Source organism: Furipterus horrens, unplaced genomic scaffold (assembly GCF_987537825.1).
Source record: "Furipterus horrens unplaced genomic scaffold, mFurHor1.1.pri manual_scaffold_6, whole genome shotgun sequence".
In the NCBI taxonomy this organism is placed as follows: Eukaryota; Metazoa; Chordata; class Mammalia; order Chiroptera; family Furipteridae; genus Furipterus; species Furipterus horrens.
Genome location: NW_028327176.1, coordinates 14,558,261 through 14,575,506, shown reverse-complemented (window position 1 = coordinate 14,575,506; position 17,246 = coordinate 14,558,261). Strand labels below are relative to the sequence as shown.

The following is a 17,246-nucleotide window of genomic DNA, read 5'->3' as shown; positions in this document are numbered from 1 at the left end:
TCGGATGAATCCAGACTTAAAGGACCTAGAAACAGATGCAAAGGGGGCTGTAACCAAGGACGAATTCCGCAAAGAGCACAACCTTGTCCCATCGAGCACCAGTAAAGCCCAGAGCTAAGCAGCATGGCAAGTTCTGGGCACAACAGAGAGGGCAGGAACAACGACGGGAGGGCTGACCGTGATCAGAGCAGAGGGTGCAGCTTTAGCTGAGAACATAAAGGATGGGCCCCGGCTCCTGCTCTGCATCTGTTATTTCTACCAAGAAAGGTTTAGAATCGAGGAAGAACTGGAGACTGAACAATGAAGGAATGGGGAAAGGATAAGCCAATGCTAGGTGTGTTGCCTCGTTGTAGGAATGACTTTGGCTCCCTAGGTGGGTTTACTCCTTGGTTTTTAATTTCCCCATTGTTATTTCTATTAGGGAGAAAGCATTGCTTCCTGTCTACTTACTTGCTGTTCTATTTGTAACCTCACGCAACATCTCTCAATTTCTCCTTTGTTCTTGCATATTCTAATGATTAAGAATATGCCTCATCCTCTCTGAAGATGCGCGTTAACAAATGATTGTTAGTTCACCAGGTTCCTATTTTCTAAATGCGAAGGAAATCATTAGGAAGAGCTTTGCAAAGAGTCTAGCGCTCTATTTGACTTTTCAGAATGAAGCTGGCAGCTGAGAAAGCCATCATGTCCCTGTGTGTCACCTCGGATGTCTATGGTGTGGCGTGTGGACCTGATGTTGCGGTCCACACACCCCTGCAACACAAGGGTCACGTGGAGTGGAAGAAATGAAGTAGAGAAGTAAATTGAATAATCATTATGCTCAGTTCAAGGTATTTTAGAAAAAAAATGAATTTAGTCAACAAACATCTCTTGAGCCCCCCTATAGACCAGGGATATGAAGGTGAATAAAACAGGGTCCTTGCCTTCGAGTCCCCACAGTCAAATGTGTGAAAGTATGAACTCCTTTAACTTCCCTTAAGGAGCTCAGTTTTCTAGAAGAGGGGAACGTTAAGTGATACAGGACTTGAAGGTTTCACTGCAAGATACAGGCAGAGGGCCCCACAGGAAGTCAAGAACAGCTCATCAGTGCTGGTGCAGATGTTTGATGATACCCATTTCATGTATGGGGCAAGTGAAGCCCGGAGAGAGGAAGCAGCAATCATCATCAAACAAAGGCAAAGGAACCCTCACTGGAGGGGACCCACGCCTGTGCTCTGCAGGGGAGGTCTGGGCCCCCAAGACGTGGAAGGAAGCGTGGAGAAGGCAGGGGAAGGTCAGGGCCCTGGACTCACCGGTGGATGAAGTGGTTTTCCTCTAAGTACTGGCAGCCGCAGGCGATGTCCCGAGCCACATGCAGGAGGTCCAGCATGGCCAGGGAGGTGGGCTGGTTCTGTGGCGACACAGAAATGGTTCACTGGTGAGAAGCTCTTGGGGGGAGAAAAGTCTGAAACACTGGCTTCAAGTGCTCCCAAGAGGACAGAGCCCGGGCTTGCTGGCCTCCTGGGGCCCTGGCGCTGGCTGCACATTAAGAAATCACCTGGCAGTTTTAAGCCTGGGCTTCACTCCTTCTTGTCCCTCATGGCTGTGTGTCCTGGGGCTAATTGCTTTGTCACTCTCCAAGCCACAGTGTCCTTATCTGTGACAGTGGCATGGCATCAGCCTCGCTGGGCTGCCAGGAGGACACACAGAGTGGGAGGGGCACAGTGGGAATCCTCCCTAGAGCAGCGGTTCTCAACCTTCCTAATGCCGCGACCCTTTAATACAGTTCCTCATGTTGTGGTGACCCCCAACCATAAGTAAAGCGTAGTGATTAATCACAAAAACAATATGTAATTATATATGTGTTTTCCAATGGTGTTAGGTGACGCCTGTGAAAGGGTCGTTCGACCCCCAAAGGGGCCACGACCCACAGGTTGAGAACCGCTGCCCTAGAGGGACCTGCAGTTATGGATGGGTTGTGTGGAGGGCCACACGGTCCAAGCGTTTGGTTTCTCCAGGGGCCTTGTTCAGGCCAGAAATACCAGGTACCCTGGCAGAGGCAGTCCCCACTTCCTGGGAAAAAGAAAATATATTCCTGAGGAAAACATTCGCCCACATTGCTAGAGTATTAGAAACATCTTTTCTCTCCTTGGGAAAATGCTTTCTGTTCCGACCAAAGGGGGACCCACTCCTGGCTTCCCTGAGTCTCTCCGTCTCCGCATCACTCAGGACGGCAGGGCCTTTGATGTCTCAAATGCTCTGTGAGCCCGGCACGTGGCAGGGACTAAATCTTCCCGGGCATTAACCTGTGGGCCAGGTTTACCTGGGCTCCCTGTCTGTGGCTGTTCAGAGCAAATTAACTGCCCCGCTAATCACTCTGCACAGAAGCAGATGGTTGGCAACCCATGTGGTGCGTGTGAGTGAGTGTGTGGTCAGGGAGGTGTGCATGCTGCGGCAAAGCAGATACAGTAGCCGTGCAGGGCACAGCCAGCGTGCTCAGTGCTGTTCGCATCCATCCAGGGCACAGGGGGAGTTGGAATCAAGGCTCCCCCCACCCCCAAATCTCCTGCTGGGCATGGCACCTCCTTTGACAACCTCAGGCCGTGGAGGTTTTGCGTGGATTCTGTCCAACACTCACAGAGAAGACCTTGTCTGGGGTTTCTTAGAGTGGGCTTGTGGGATGGAATTTGATTAAAGAGGCATGGAAATGCCTGAGTTACGCAGGTTCTTTGCCACGGGAATTCCCAGGGTCTTTGTGGCACAGGGAGGCACACTGAGAACCCACGAGGGGAGCCTGTCAGGGCTCTGGGCATTGGCCACAGTATCCTGCCATGCGCGTGTGTGAGTGTGGGCGCTGTGAGCACGGGCGTTCCTTTCAGGGACACTGTTCAGACCAGTACCCCTCTTTACAGGTTTGCAGGCAGGTCTGGGGAAGTGGAATGATTTCTTTGGTCACAGCTTCTGAGGGGCTTTTCCCAAAGGGTAGCATATACGAATGAAAAACAGACTCGTATCGACATCTAGTCTTTCCTTCAGGAGCTTCTCCTGAGTCACTTAGAGAGGAAGAAGTCACAGGACACGGGGTAGGAACCGTTTCACCAAGAGAAAAACAATAGTGATCGATTGTAAAATTGGGGCGTAGAGGAGCGAGAAGGGAAGATGGAGGAAGAAGCGAATCAGACAGGGAACGCCACCTATAGAAAGTGTTTGAAGGCCATTTGAAGAGCGGAGAGAAATCAGTGGCGGCGGGCCCCCCTATTCCTGGCCCCTCACGTGGCTGACTTTTCACGGGCGCCAAAGGCCCCTTCACACAGCTGGGGCCAGCTCTGGTATCACAGAACCAAAGACCCCAACCTGAGCGTTAGTCCAAACCGGAGCTTCCCTCCTGGACACGGCGACCTCTGGGCTCCGCAGAGCCACCTGCGCACTGAGCACGTCCCTACAGATGTCACCATGTTCCACAAACATGCAGGCACTGAGGTGGGCAATGACTGCCACCGTGAATAAAGAGATCCCTGGCTCCTTAATGGTTTTTGTCATTATTGATTGAATCTACAGCTACTAAAAGGCAGTGATTACCCATATCTGGCATATAATAAAGCCTCAATCAATATTTGTTGAGTAAAGACAGGGTCTGTAAAAAAAAAATTGTTTTTGACATCTGAGATATGCCTTCTGGAAAAGGTGGGGTCCTGGGACCATGGGATGTTTTCATCAGTTACCCATGCATGTTATTTCCATGACAAACGTGGGGAGCCTGGGCATGCTCTCTGCCCACTGCCTCTGTAATCTGCCTGCCACTTCATGTCTGCACATACGCTCTCTGAAACCAGAGCCTCTTAGACAAGCTTTGAGGTGCTTTGATCCTGAAAGGCTCTGGGACCTCTGAGTTCCAGGGAGGGTGGGAAGTGAGGACAGAGACCTCTTTTGCTTCTAAGAGCCCAGATGGGTACCTGCACACAGTAGGTCATCACATAGGTCCTGAGAGGGCCAGGGGGTTCAAACAAATGAACCAGGTGGAATTCAGGCCTTTGAATTCAGAGAGTTCCACAGCCTGGAGACTCCCGCCCCAACCACCGTATTCTCCAGCCCCAATATTCATTAACTGTCACTTCCTTCTTCATTACGTGTAGGATTTACCGATATTAGCCCCCTAAATCACAGTCCTTAGCCAGCCAGACCCCACCTTACTGAGCTAGGCTCTGTGGCTCCAGAATCCACGCAGGAGCTTCTCTAATCCTCCAGGGATGCTGCTGCCACAGACCCATTTGCCTGGGGTCCCCCTGCAGTCTACAATCAGACCTGTGAGATCACCCCCCGTGACAGGTGTCTCAGGGGGAACCCGCTCACCTGGGGTGGTAGGTGGGGGTGGTGGTGAGAAGGATGACAGGCGCTGTGAGACTTGGGGATGTGGTTGGCAAGGTGAGCCACAGGAATCAAGAGCCAGGTCAAAGGTTAAGAGCAGGTTTGGCGGGAGGAATCCTGACCCTAGAAGGGGCTGCCCCAGGAGGGCCGACCGTCCCATGATTGTGGGCATCTCAGGGGAGTGCCCGCTGTCGGAGGTCAGCACTTGGCAGCAGGCTCCTGCTCTGAGCCTCTTGTGGTGCCGCTAGGGGGTGGGAGGTATCAGTAGGCTGTCTTTCCTTCCTGGTTCTTTGTTTCTTGGGACAATATTCAAATCATCTTCCATCACTCCTCATGCCTCCCCCACCACTGCCACCAAAGTCCTTGGACTTGCCAGGTGAGGGGTCCCAGATCCCCTGGACAGAGCCCAGATCTCTCGTGTGTGTGTACAATATTTTTCTCCTCAAGCCCCAGGAGAGTCCAGTGGGTAGATCGGAGTCATGTGTCCCCGTGCGGCCTCTGCCAGAGCACTGCCGAGAGCCTCAGACCACAAGCTCTGACGGCGCTGCCTGGATGGGTGGTAGCAGAAAAGCCACTGAGGCTGGAGCTCGGACCCTGGCAGAGACACCAGCCCGATCCGCAGTGTGGGTGCGTGATGGCCCCACCTCGCCTGGGCCATCTGTGGCTCCCAAAGGGGCTCGTTGGGAAGGGGCACAGGAGGCTGGACAAGCACCGCACCAGGAGCCACTAGTCCTGAGTCCTGGGGCCAGCTCTTCCGCTTCCTGTGCCGCCCTGGCAAGTCCCCTACTCTCTCTGAGCTACAGTTTTCTTCTCTGAAAGATCTGTGCTGGTTACTGCAGACAGTGGTTTTGAGATATGTCAAAGCTAATGGAGGAGCTATGAAGTGGGCCAGTCTCTTCCCCCAGACCCCCGTTGCCAAGCGCGCTCAGGAGCACACACACTCACCGTTTCAAGGAGTTAGATGGGATTCCTTCTTTTTTTAAATTTATTTTTTTAACAAGGTTACTTTTTATTTTATTGTTTTGTTTTATTTTTATTTATCTGTTTTTAGAGAGAGGGGAAAGGAGAAAGAGAGGGAGAGAAATATCAATGTGCAGTTGCCTCTCACACGCCCCCAACTGGGGACCTGGTGTGCAACTTGGTTGTGTGCCCTGACTGGGAATCGAACCAGCGACACTTGGTTCGCAGGCCAACACTCAATCCACTGAGCCACAGCAGCCAGGTAGATGGGATTCTTAACTGCCAAGACGGGTCCCTCAGACTAAGATATTGTAAATTGAGCCTGGCCAGAGGTGGGGGCTGGAGAGGTGTGACCTTTCAAGGCTTTCCGGAGGTGGATTTAATGGCGAGCCCACTGGGAGCGCGCCCTGGGCCCTGACTTCTGAAGCGCCCCGCAAGTTTACAACTTGTACATAATTAAAATTGCACATATGAAATCAAACTTGGTGTCATTAGAAAAAAGTGTAAAGTTGGGGTTTTGCGGGGCCCTTCAGAAGTCGGGCCCCAAGGCGCGCGCCCAGTGCACCCGCCGTTAAGTCCGTCCCTGTTAACTGCCACCACTTGGAGCCCCTGAGGGCAGAATGCTCAGCCCTGGGCTTTCTGTGGCAGGAGTCTGTCAGCCTTTCTCTGCTTTCCTGGTGGTGGCAGGGTACACGTCTCCCCTGGAGTCCTCACAGTCCAGCGGCAGCCCCAGGAAGCCAGGTCCTAACTCAGGGGTCTGCTCTGCTTCTGTTCCTGGTGTGTGGGGCCTCCTAAAGACCCCGGCAGCAGCAGGGATGGGCAGCAGGATTCCGGGTCCACCCACTGCGCTGCATTTATAATTTAGAACCATGTCCGAGATGTTCCAGTCCAGCCCTCGGACCACGCACTGCAGATGCTGAGGTTGGACTGGGTAGGCTGCCCTAAGGCACGGGGTTGTCTAATGGCCAGACAGGACTGGGGTGTGGCATTCCTGGGTCCACATCAGTCTTCACTGTCCCCAGCTCTAGCCCTTTAGCTATGACACACACGCAGAACCTTCCTAAATAATTTAGCACTTTATTTTGATAGTTAAACTACAAGGTCAGATATCACCATTTGAGACATGACAGTGGGGTTCCGAATAAGTGGGTAGAGACTGACCCGCCCCACACCTGCTGTTTGGTTAAGTCATCTGGTTGGTGTGGGTGTCCCTTTGTGCTTGTCCCTAGTTTGGTTTTCCATGATCGTCCAAACATGGACTCAGGCTGGTGAGCCCGTTGCACGAGGCTTCCAGGAGCTCCCATGGGCTGTAAGCTACATTTTGTTCATTCTCTCTTGGCTGTTCGCCCAGATCCGGGCCCAGGGGCTGACTCCCGGCCCCCTCCCCCCAGTTGCTTCCCAGGCTGCCCACTCTTGTTCCTCCCACCCTGCTCTGTCCCCTGGCACAAGCGCCGGGGAAAGACCGGTTCTCACTCACCGGGCGAGGGCGGGTCTCCCTGAGGAATGACTTGAGGTCTCCTCCGGCCATGAGCTCCAGCAGGATAAATCGGGGCAGGGCTTGAAGACTCACTCCGATACAGCGCACGATGTTCTGGTGATTGAATTTGCTGCAGAGCAGGGGGGAAGACGCAAAGTTAACTGAGTCCAGTCTGGGAACATCCGAAGTGGGGAAAGCAGGATGCAAAGTTATGTTTTCTGCAGACACACTGGGTAAATGCATTCTGCAAACGTTGGCAGCTGAGCCTAAGCTGAGAAGTGTCTCATCACTGAGCAGGTAGAAGGACCAGAGGGCAGGCTTGGCTGGAGTTTGGTCTGCTGGAGAGTATTGAGTTGGAGGTGGGAGGACCCCGCACAGACTCTTGTGTGAGAAAGTGGGAGGGGAGACAGGAGGGCACCCAGGGTCTTTCTCGGAGGCCAGTGCAGGACTGCTTGCTGGGATTCCCGTCTGAGCCCTCTGAGGCGGGCCTCAGGCAGAAGCTGGAGGAACTGCCAGGTGATGTGTGAAAGAGACTGAAGGAGGGGCACACTGATCCCATTGTGGACTCCTCCTGGAAGCCCTGGGATTTGGGTTTTCTTGTTGATGTGACCCTGTTAGGACACGGCAGTGGGCAGGGAGACTGCCACGGGCACCCACGCACGCAGAGCAGAAATACAGTGGTTCTTCCAAGATGTGAGATAGAGTGATTTGGATCTTTTTCATATAATCTTATACTTTCCAAGTTTCATTCAACAATCATGTGTTACATGTATAATCAGAAAAGAAGTTATTTTTAAAAAGGAAGGCACAGAGCCTGCTGTTTGTCCTCCTGTGGCTCCAGATACCACACTCTGCTCTGCATCCTTCCCTCTTCCACTTCCACCAAGGGGGGACCCCAGGCTGCCCCACCTGTCAGGATGTTTGAAGCTCCCCAGTGCAACAGGAGGCCATGAGCCCAGCCAGATCTCAAGGCCAAATCCATGCGTCCTCCTTAAAGGGACCTGCTGTCAGAGCCCCGGACACTGGGATTCCAGTTAGGGGTCCCAGAGCCATAAGTTGAAGGGGCAGCCTTCCCTTGCATTTGGGGCAGGAGATGTGAGAGCAGACACTCGTGGAAGGCCTGGCAGAAGAGTCACCTGGAGGGAGATTATATCTTCCACTTCAAAAACTAGCACGCTCTACTTTTAAGAGGAAGGGGAAGAGAACGGATGGATGGCACAGGGGTGCTAGTTGAAGGCAGAGTGTAGCAATGGACTTATTAGGTCAGAGCTTTTTTCTGAGATGACCATGTGGGGCTGTTCCAGGTAAGGCATGCTGAGAATCTGGGGAGTCTCCTGTCGGAGAGGGAGAGGCATGCTGGCGATGTCTGTTAGAAGCGTCTCCAGGGGGGGCGATGGGGGTGTGTCTCCATGATTACCTGATGATCAGGGCTTCCATGAGGAAATCCAGCTCATCCTGTTCGGAGCACACCTCAGGCAGCGTCTGGCACACAACAGGAAAAGGCCGTTAGAGCGGGTGTGAGGGCTGTCAGCAGAGTGTGCGGCCTGCAGAGACCGCTGGCCAAAGTTGGGGCCTGTAGGGAGCCCCTCTTACCTTCACAGCCACTTGCAGGGGGCTCGGGTCACTGGGCATTCCAGACACCTGGCCTTCATACACCTCCCCAAATGCACCATGCCCCAGACCCCTGCACAGAGAAGAAGGCAAGATGAGGCAGAGGCGGGCTGGCCATGAGAAAGGGGTTAGCACAATGAGTGGCTGCCTACGAGGGACAGGGGGCACACACACACACACGCACACACACGCACACACATACGAGTCACACCCTCAAACTGGTTTTGCTCCTCAATGCCAGACCTCCATTGCTTTATCTGAAAGCTGGCAAGAGATGTTCCAACTTGGGATTCATGACAATGGTTGAACGTTCCTTCAGTGAAGGCTTGAGTCTCTTATATTTGCCCAGGACATAGGGGTGACAGAGACCTGACCCTCACCCTGGAGGCATGCACCCCCTGGGGAGGGAGAGACAGGTCCCTGGCAGACGCTTCTGTGGAGTGTGCTCAGTGAGTGACAGACATGCATGCACAGGGTGCCCTGGGAGCTTGGAGGAGGGGCACTTTGCTCCATCAGGAGGAGGGAGGAGCCAGGAAGGCTCAGGAGGGGACATATGTGTGGATTTTGAGGAGAGTCCTGGTTTCTCCCATTTAGTCCTCCTCTCATTGTAAAGTAATCCCAGGAATACACAGGGTATTAAGCGATTAAATACCCTACAAATGGCCCCAAGCATGAAACCTTTTCTGTCTGGGAGGGTGGGACTGGCCTCTGGTGGCTGGAGGAATCCCTGGTGCTGGGGTGACATCCAGGCCCCTGGCACACCCCCTTCCCTGAAGGATGGCGGGGCACTCACCGAATGAGGGAGATGTTTTTCCGAGGCACCTCCTTCAGGTCACTGATGGAGGATGTCTTGCCAGCAAAGCAGTAGTTGGGGTTGTAGTCAGTCATGATGGTCGAGGTACGGAGCTTGCTCAGCTTGTATTCGGGGCTCTGCAGCTCCATCTGCATTGCTTGCAGCTCCTGGTGTTTCCGGCGGTACACTGCAGATAGATGGAGGTCAGCCTCAGTGTGGCTTGGACCAAGCAGCCTGGCCCTTGAAGCCCAGCACAAGCCACCTCCTCCAGGCAGCCTTCCTGGATCTCCACCCCCTCTGAGATCTGAACCCTTTCACCACACTTAGTAATGCTAACAAAATTATTATAGATGTGAAAGTGTACTTTTAATCAAAAGATTATGATTACTGTATCATACAGAGGCAGAGACACAAGACAGGATTAAGCATACGAGAATTTCATTAGGGAAAATGGCGCTGAGAAGAAATGGGGAGGGAACCAAGCAGGCTGGGAGAACCATCAGACGATGTTGAAAGCCTGGTCTCGCATGCAGGAGGGCGAGGGAAGATTGAGTAAAAACCCTCTGTGGCCATGTAGTCTAAGATGGTCCAGCAAGGCTTTTGGGATGTTCTGGAGCCAAAGCTGGCCATCGTCGGGTGGAGCAAACATGGCAATGAGTTTGACAGCAGCTGGGGCTCTCAGTCACCTGTGCTTTCTGTGGTTGGAGAACAGGTCCCTAAACTGGTGTCTGAGGTCCTGAGTTCTAACTTCACCTTTGTTACTTACAAGCTGAGTGATATGACCAGGTCAAGTGACCTCTTTGGACCCCAGTCTCCTCTGCAAGCAGGGAAAGTAACTCCTGCCCTGTCCCCTAAGCCTCCCAGTCCCCACTGCCAAGGTTGTCTTAATAAAATAAATTCACAAATATTAAAGGGTTTTGAACGATTCTAAAGAGCTCTGCTGATGCAAGGGGCCATCATCTCTGTTGTCACACACATGAGAACACTCTGTAGGCAAACTCCACGGGAGGCAGCACGGAACTGTGGTTCACAGGGTGACTTCTGCCTGCAAGCCCGGCCTCACCCCCTACGGGCCAGGGCAGGTGAGGGAGCGGCTGTGCGCTCAGTTCCCGCCTCCTCTTAGTGAACTAAGATGTACAAATTGCCTGGCATGTAGTAAGTGTGCAACACGTGTTAGCTCTTATCATCCTGTCCCTTTGAAGGACGTGCATGTGGGAATTACCCAAGCTGCCATCTCCTCGGCCACCTCCCGTACCACAGTCCCCTGCCCCCCGCGCCAGGACGCTGGTCTGGAGCTGAGCCTTTCCCCTGCCTCCCTGTGCGCCCCTGCCCACCTGCCCTGGCATTTCCGGAAGCAGGAGCCCGGCTGCACCACGTGAGCCCTCCGTGCCCTACTACTCAGCTCACCTGGGCTCCCAGGCCTAATAGGAAACGCGCACAAACCAACTTGCATTCTCTGCCTGTAGTGGGGAAGCAGGGTGGGCGAGGGGCTGGAGGTGTTACATAGCAGGCGAGCCCAGCTAGGAGTGGCGGCTGAAGCCTGTGTCTGATGGGAGCTGGAAGTGAAGTCTGGGGGCGGGCCTGACCTTGAACTATGATGGCTGCCTCTGCAGAGTGCCCCCCACCCTGGCCTCCCAAGGGTAGCCAGGGGCTTATTTACAGGGCTGAGGTTCGGAATCAGGGGCTCCTAGGGACCCACAGCTGTGTGGGGGTCTGGGTTGCCCCAGTCACCCCCCATGCAGAGGGACACCTTGTGGTCTGTGGCAGAGCCTGAGACGCTGTCCTGTTCTGCCAGATCTGCCTTCCTGCCTCCCTCAGAAGCCCCAGGGCTGTGGCACACTCACCGATCATGATGCCAGAGAACGCCAGGACAAGGGCGGCCACGAGGGCGGAGGTCACAATGGAGAGGACCAGCGAGAGCGGCAGGTGGGGCTCTGGGGTGGGCGACACTGGAAGAGAGGCCCCACGAGACGCCAGTGACCACGCTGACTCCCCTTGGAGCTGGCCCAAGTCAGAAATGCCCTCCCGGCCCAGGGCAAAAGCCAATGACAGAGTGTGCCCGTCAGTGACACTCTGAGGCTGAATTACGTCCTGTAGCCCTGGTAGCCCTGGGCCCATGGCACAGGCGGGAGGCTCCCAGGTGCCACCTGGCATCAGCCACCCTGTGGGATCATGCCTGGTCCAGACACTAAACTTCAAAAGGGACATTGGAAACACCCGTGGATGAGAGCTACCACGATGGACAGGAGACATCCCTCTGTGTCCTGTGTGAGCGGACGGAAAGGCAATAGTCATTTAACCTGGAGCAGCCTTGCAGGAGGAGGATATCCTTGGAAGGAGTGGGAGCTGAAAGGAATGGATCTGGAGGAGGAGCGTGCCTTGGGAGTGCCCATGTCCCTGGAACTAGGGGTGTCCCCGTGGAGACGGGACGGCACCTGGGTGAGGGTGTGAGGGTTCACGCCCTGGGTCAGGTGTGGGACTAGAGGACCTAACGCTCCTCTGTGAGCCACGGCGCACCTTTCTCCCTCTGGTCTCTGCCTAGCTGTCAGAGCGTTCATGCTGGGGCAGGCAATGGCAGGGTGGGGGTGCGGTCAGGAAGTCTATAAAACTGCGTCCAGCGTCTCCCAGAACCATGGAAACCAGCTGGGGCTCCATCTCTGGGCCCCCACCCCCAGCCCTTACCAATGCAAGAGACACCGTCCTCAGCCAGCACGGTCCCATGGTCACAGAAGCAGATGACCTTATGGCTCTCAGCGTCCATGTGGCACTCATCGACCTCACAGTGGCTGCAGTTCAGGTAGTGCTTGATATTCACTTCCCCGTGGCCTTCCATCACTGTGAGCAAGGACGGGGTGTTAGCCCGGGGGGACCCATGGAGGCCGCCCTGCACCCCTGCCCGGCTCCTGGGCTCATGTCCATCTGGCCCGTGTGGGTGCCTGGTCCCTGTTCCCATGTCCCGCTGCTGCCGAAGCACTGCTCTGTGCAGGGAAGTCCAGGTGCACCTGGCGAGTGAAGTTCAGAGGATGTTTGGGTGCATGTATGGAGGTGGGTGGGAGGGTCCACACCCCTGGCCCTTCAGGTGGCTGTGACAGGTACAGGCCCTGTTACTGTTGCGTGTTTAGGACCAGCCTGCCTGGTAGTCAGTCTTCTGCCTCTGTCCGTATCAGGCCACACCACCTGACTTCCAGAAAACTAGATGAGATGAGTATCAGGCAGCCTTGCCTGCAAGTGACCCATCATCCTGCCTTTGTGTCCTGGACTCATGCCCGCAGCTCTGAGGCTTCAGCTGCGGGGCGGAGCTGGCCTGAGGAAGTCGGTTCCGCACCTGGCGGGAGGTACCTTTTAAAGCCGGGGTATACAGGATGCCCAGGGGACTGATGAAGGACACCCCGTCCTCCCCATCCATCTCGGGGTCATTGTCTGAGGCTGCGTTGCCGCCTGTGGCAAATCAGAGAAGAATTTAATGCAGAGGGGGGTGCCCAAGCCCAACACATGTATGCAACAGTGGCCATGCAGGGGGTCAGGGAGGCGCCTAGAGGGGCGGGGGATGGGAGGGAAGGGAGGCCCCGGGCACAGGGGCTGCACACGGGCATGACTTGGGAGATGCTGGGTGTGGGCCCACTTTCCTCAGGTCCAGGCCAGCTCCCCTGGGGCAGTCCCCGCTCTACCAGGGCCCCAGAGGAAGCAGTGTGTGTGGACAAGAGCTGGGAAAGTTCTAGTCTCCTTGGGCTGGTTAGCCCCATGGGGCCTATTCCGGGACTGGCCAGGGCAGTGGCACTGAGGAGTTTCTGTTCAGTCACGTCAAGCTTGGGTTGGGACATGGGGGGAAGGGCCCCTGTGCCTTTAGGCTCCTGTCCCTCCATGCAGCTGGGGCTGGGTTAACTCTGGGCTCCCCCCTCGGACTCTGCCCACCGACCCACAGCTTGGAAGAGAGCACTGGTTAATGCAAGCATCTCACACAGCGTAAAGCAAAACACAGACGGAACATCACAGTGTGTGCATGCATTGTGTCCTAGTCTGTGGGGACGGCGGGGCCACCATTGCACAGCCTCTCAGCTTCAGAAGGCTCTTGGGCTCTGCTCTAGCTCAGAGGAGAGCTGGGACCAGGGGCCAGCTGCTTGCCCTCCTGAGAAGCGCCCATCAGCATGGCGGTGGCATTCTGGAGCTGGTGGGCTGGGCACGGAAGGGAGAATGAGGAGTCCTTGAGGCTGGAAGCCACACACCAGGCCCCTAGGGAACTGGCTTGGCAAGGTCGCGACCAGGCCATCCACAGGGAGGCACAAGGTTGAGAAGTCTGGCCTCCAAGATTCTCAAGCCAGCACATCCTTAGGGGTGGCCAAGGAATAGCCTGGGAAGCCAAAGCCTCTTATCACTGACTTTGGAGGTGATCAAGAACCGCACGGGATCTTGATGCTGTCGCTGTTGAAGCCTCGAGGCAGGATGCTGGCTCGCAAGCCAGCACCCTGCCTCTGGCTCATCCACGGGCGGAGAGGAAGGCGTGCATGACACATCACAGTCCACACTGGGGGCGGCCAGGGGAGGGCAGGCAAGGGCTGGGAGAGGACCGGGTGGGGGTGCCTAGGACTAAGAGGGGAGGGGAGTGACACCTCGAACAGAAATCATCTTTACCTATATATCCTCCGCCTCCTCCACCGGAGGAGCACCCCCCTCCACCCCCTCCGAAACCCCCTCTGGTCTCCCACCCCCACTTCTTCATGGCCTGGGGGCAGGAATGTCCTCCGGTGGCGCCCTCCAGCAAAGATTTCCCAGACCAGAGCAAGGAAGTGCTATCACTCCAGCCACCTCCACCACCTGCAGGGAGACAGAGAACACCCTAGTGAGGCTGCTGCTAGGCTGGGTGAGCCGCTGGATCTGGCAAAGGAAGCAGGACAGGGCACGCTTTGAAGGGGCAGCCCAGGGGCCCCGTCTGCAGTTTGGCCTGGGAGCTAGGGTCCATAGCTAGCCTTTGTACTAGAGAGATCTGCCTTGGCTACAGCTGAGCGTCCTGGTGGGCACACACCTTGTGCCCAATGCTTCCCACCAGACCTCTGGCTCAAAGCCCTGGGAGTGCTTGGCCAGGAACGGCGTCCCCAGTGGAGGTGGTTTCTGTCCCCCTACTCCACCTAGCAGCCTTGAAGCAAATGTGTGGGGAAGAAAATAATGGACATAAAAATAAATCAACAACAATTTCTTTTTTTAATGGATTGAGTATGAAACAGTTTGGCCATGTTGAGAAAAAAATATAATTTTCTATGAGCTTGCTGATACTTGTAAAAATGGGAATACTAATATATTTCTGGAAAACCTATAGGATTGCTTTGAAAAGCATATGTAGAATAGCTGTGGAAGTGTTTTTTAATTTATTAAATTTGTACTGGGGTACGGGGCACTATAAATATTGCTGGCGGTAATTCTTCACTGTCGACCCAGTAACAATTTCTACTTTCTTCTATCCCTAGTCATCTCTTGATTAAAGAGGAAGTTTGAATATTTGCTTTAATTAATCTCAAATGATAAATGCCTTCAAAAATCCTCCCTCTGATTGCAGAGAAAATACAAAAATGAGCTGCCTTTTCTCTTTAGGGATGGCTGGTTTTGGAAGAATATGAGAATCCACACTGCCTTTGGGCGGCTGGCTCTCACTAACCGGCCCAGAGAGCCCAGCCACAAAGTTTTCCAGAAAGAGCTTCTCCAGAGAGGAGCCGAGTGAGCTGGCTGCCCGGGGCCTGGAGGCAGAGCCTGGGGGTCTGGAGGGTCAGACTCCACCCTGGGTTCTCCCACCCGCTCACCTCCCATTGCATTTGGTAAAACCCGGGGCGGGGTGAGGGGGGCGGGGCTGGGCTGGCCCCCTGGAGGCAGGGCCTCATATTCTCAGTGACCTTCTGCAAGTCCAAAGCTCACATCAGCAAGGTGGTCCCCGGGGCCCAGGGGGTGCTGCCTGTCCTTCCTCCCTTGATCCCCGTCCCTGTCTCAGCGCTCCCAGCCTCCCAGGTACCAGTGACTAAGACGCCCACAGGTGTGCGATGGCCCTCGGCCAAGCGGGCGTTCTCACAGTCCTGGGAGAGTGCTCTGAGAGCGGGCTCACACTGCTGTACCTGCCGCTCCAGAATAGCCGTTGAGTCCCAGAACTGAGGAGTTATTCTCCAGCCTCTCGGGGTGGAACATGTCCGTCTTGGCCCCGTAGGCCCTGCCACCACCGCCAGCCGCAATGATCAGGGGCACCGGCACGCCGTCCTTCATCTGGTCAGAGAGACATTCAGAGGCTGACAAGCCCAGCTGGGCTTTCATGCTGGAGACCCCAGAGCCCCAGATTAAATGTTTAAGGTACCCGAGTGTTTGCTCGGCAGGGGGTGACATCTTGGTGGTCTGAGGGCTCTGAGCTCCTGCTACAGCAACCCAACAGCTCGCACTCCACCCTTCACCCCCCCCACCCCCCCAGGCTCCTATAACAGTCAGGGTCCCATCAGAGAGAAAAACCGCTCATGGGCTCCATCCTTGAGGCTGCTTATGTGGCCCCTTTCCCGAAGCTTCATGGAGTGGCCTCAGAGGTCTGGGTGCTGGGGATAGAGCAGGCCTCTGCTCTCTCCTTCCTTTCCATTCTCAGGGGCTCTGGCTCTGACCCCCACAACCTCAAGATTAAGCCCTCAGCATCACTGTCCCTGTGGGAGGACCTAGCAGGAACCTTGGCCCTTCATTTCCGGCCTGGCTGCGATGATGCCAGAGAAGTTCACCTCGGGACAGGGGAGGGCACAGTGGACCCTCTGGAGCTCTGAAGCAGGGATGGCAGAGGCCTGCGTGGTGACTCGAGCTGGTACCTCAGCAAGAGGAGAGCCTGCCCGTTCTTGGACAGGAAGGGAGCCCTCCATCTCTCTGGGCCTTGGTTTCCTCATCTCCAAGGGGCACTGAGTGGCATTTGGGCCCCAGGGCTGTTGTGAGGCTCCAACCCCATGACGCACAGAAGTCACTGCCTTGGGGAGCTGACACAGCAGACCTCACCTGACCTCACCTTAAATACGTAGGTGGCTCCGCCCCCTCCTCCGCCCCCGCCTGCCCACTCGTGCACACTCCTGTTCACGCGGATTTCTTCTTCTATCACATTGTTCTCTCCAATGCAGACTTTCTGGATTAACTGGTTGGTCTGCAGAAACAAAAAGCACCTCAGGTTCGTGTCCAAGTTTCTCTACTTCCCAGCAGACAGATCTTCTCTGTTTAAAGATAGGGTCTAACTCTCAAATAGCTTACCGTTGAGTTGGAGAGACCAAAAAAAACTATCCAGATAACAGTTACTCTGGGCAGTATTAGAGAAGGACCACGAGAAAAGTTTAGTTAGAAAATTCATGGGAAGTTGGGGGAGGGAGAGTGAGCCTTTTTTGCCAACTGGTGATGAGGGAAGACTGCCTGTAGGAGGTGGTGTTTACATGGGCCTTAAAGAATAGGGAGATAAAAAAAGTTAAAGTACATTATATTAGTTTCAGGTATAAGCAGTGATTTGACATTTATATATCTTAGGACGTGATCACCATGTTAAGTCTAGTCACCATCTGTCACCATATCAAGTTATTATATTATTGACTCTATTTCCAATGTTGTATACTACATCTGGTAAGAGTAATTTTTAAACACAGAGAATGAGAGAAAGTTAGAGCATCCACGGGGAGAGAGCAGCACAAACTCAGAAGGTGAGTAGGGTATTTGGGGAAAACCCAAGGAGTCTTTCTGGCTCAGAAAAATCCATCTTAGGACAGAAGGATGGTTCGGGAGGACCTGGAAGGATCCTCTGGACTCTGAAGAGGGGATGACGAAGGGCCTAAGTGGGGAGATGGGCCTGGAGGGAGTGTAGTGGGGGGGCGGGTAGAGGACTTTAAGGTGGACAGCCAGATAGCGGCAGGGGCTTTGGGCACAATCTGAGCAGGAGCTGGACTTTGTTCTCCAGGCAGTAGGGAGCCATTGAGGAGTTTCAGGAAGTGGCAGTTCTGGTGCCTCTCGGAAAGAGAAAAACGGGTGGAGGGGCAGACTTGGCTAGCATTCCCAGCTTCTCTTTGGGAAAGTCGTTTCTCCTTT

The 17,246-nt window shown here is 54.7% G+C and overlaps 1 protein-coding gene and 1 long non-coding RNA gene across 2 annotated transcripts in view; one reads left to right on the top strand and one right to left on the bottom strand.

Annotated features, from left to right (window-relative positions):
* The window catches only part of ALK (ALK receptor tyrosine kinase), a 641,155-nt gene that overhangs the window by 12,835 nt on the left and 611,074 nt on the right, over positions 1-17,246 (bottom strand). Inside the window, exons 14-24 of the mRNA XM_090280984.1 lie at positions 16,192-16,323; positions 15,281-15,425; positions 13,815-13,997; positions 12,525-12,623; positions 11,868-12,020; positions 11,030-11,134; positions 9,186-9,372; positions 8,375-8,465; positions 8,199-8,263; positions 6,782-6,911; positions 1,293-1,390 (exon numbers count right to left, since the gene is read on the bottom strand). Of these exons, the coding sequence (XP_090137110.1) occupies positions 1,293-1,390; positions 6,782-6,911; positions 8,199-8,263; positions 8,375-8,465; positions 9,186-9,372; positions 11,030-11,134; positions 11,868-12,020; positions 12,525-12,623; positions 13,815-13,997; positions 15,281-15,425; positions 16,192-16,323 (1,388 nt within the window). The remainder of the gene's footprint in view (positions 1-1,292; positions 1,391-6,781; positions 6,912-8,198; positions 8,264-8,374; positions 8,466-9,185; positions 9,373-11,029; positions 11,135-11,867; positions 12,021-12,524; positions 12,624-13,814; positions 13,998-15,280; positions 15,426-16,191; positions 16,324-17,246) is intronic.
* Positions 1-17,246, top strand: part of LOC150005695 (uncharacterized) — a 109,938-nt gene that overhangs the window by 16,014 nt on the left and 76,678 nt on the right. The window lies entirely within an intron of this gene.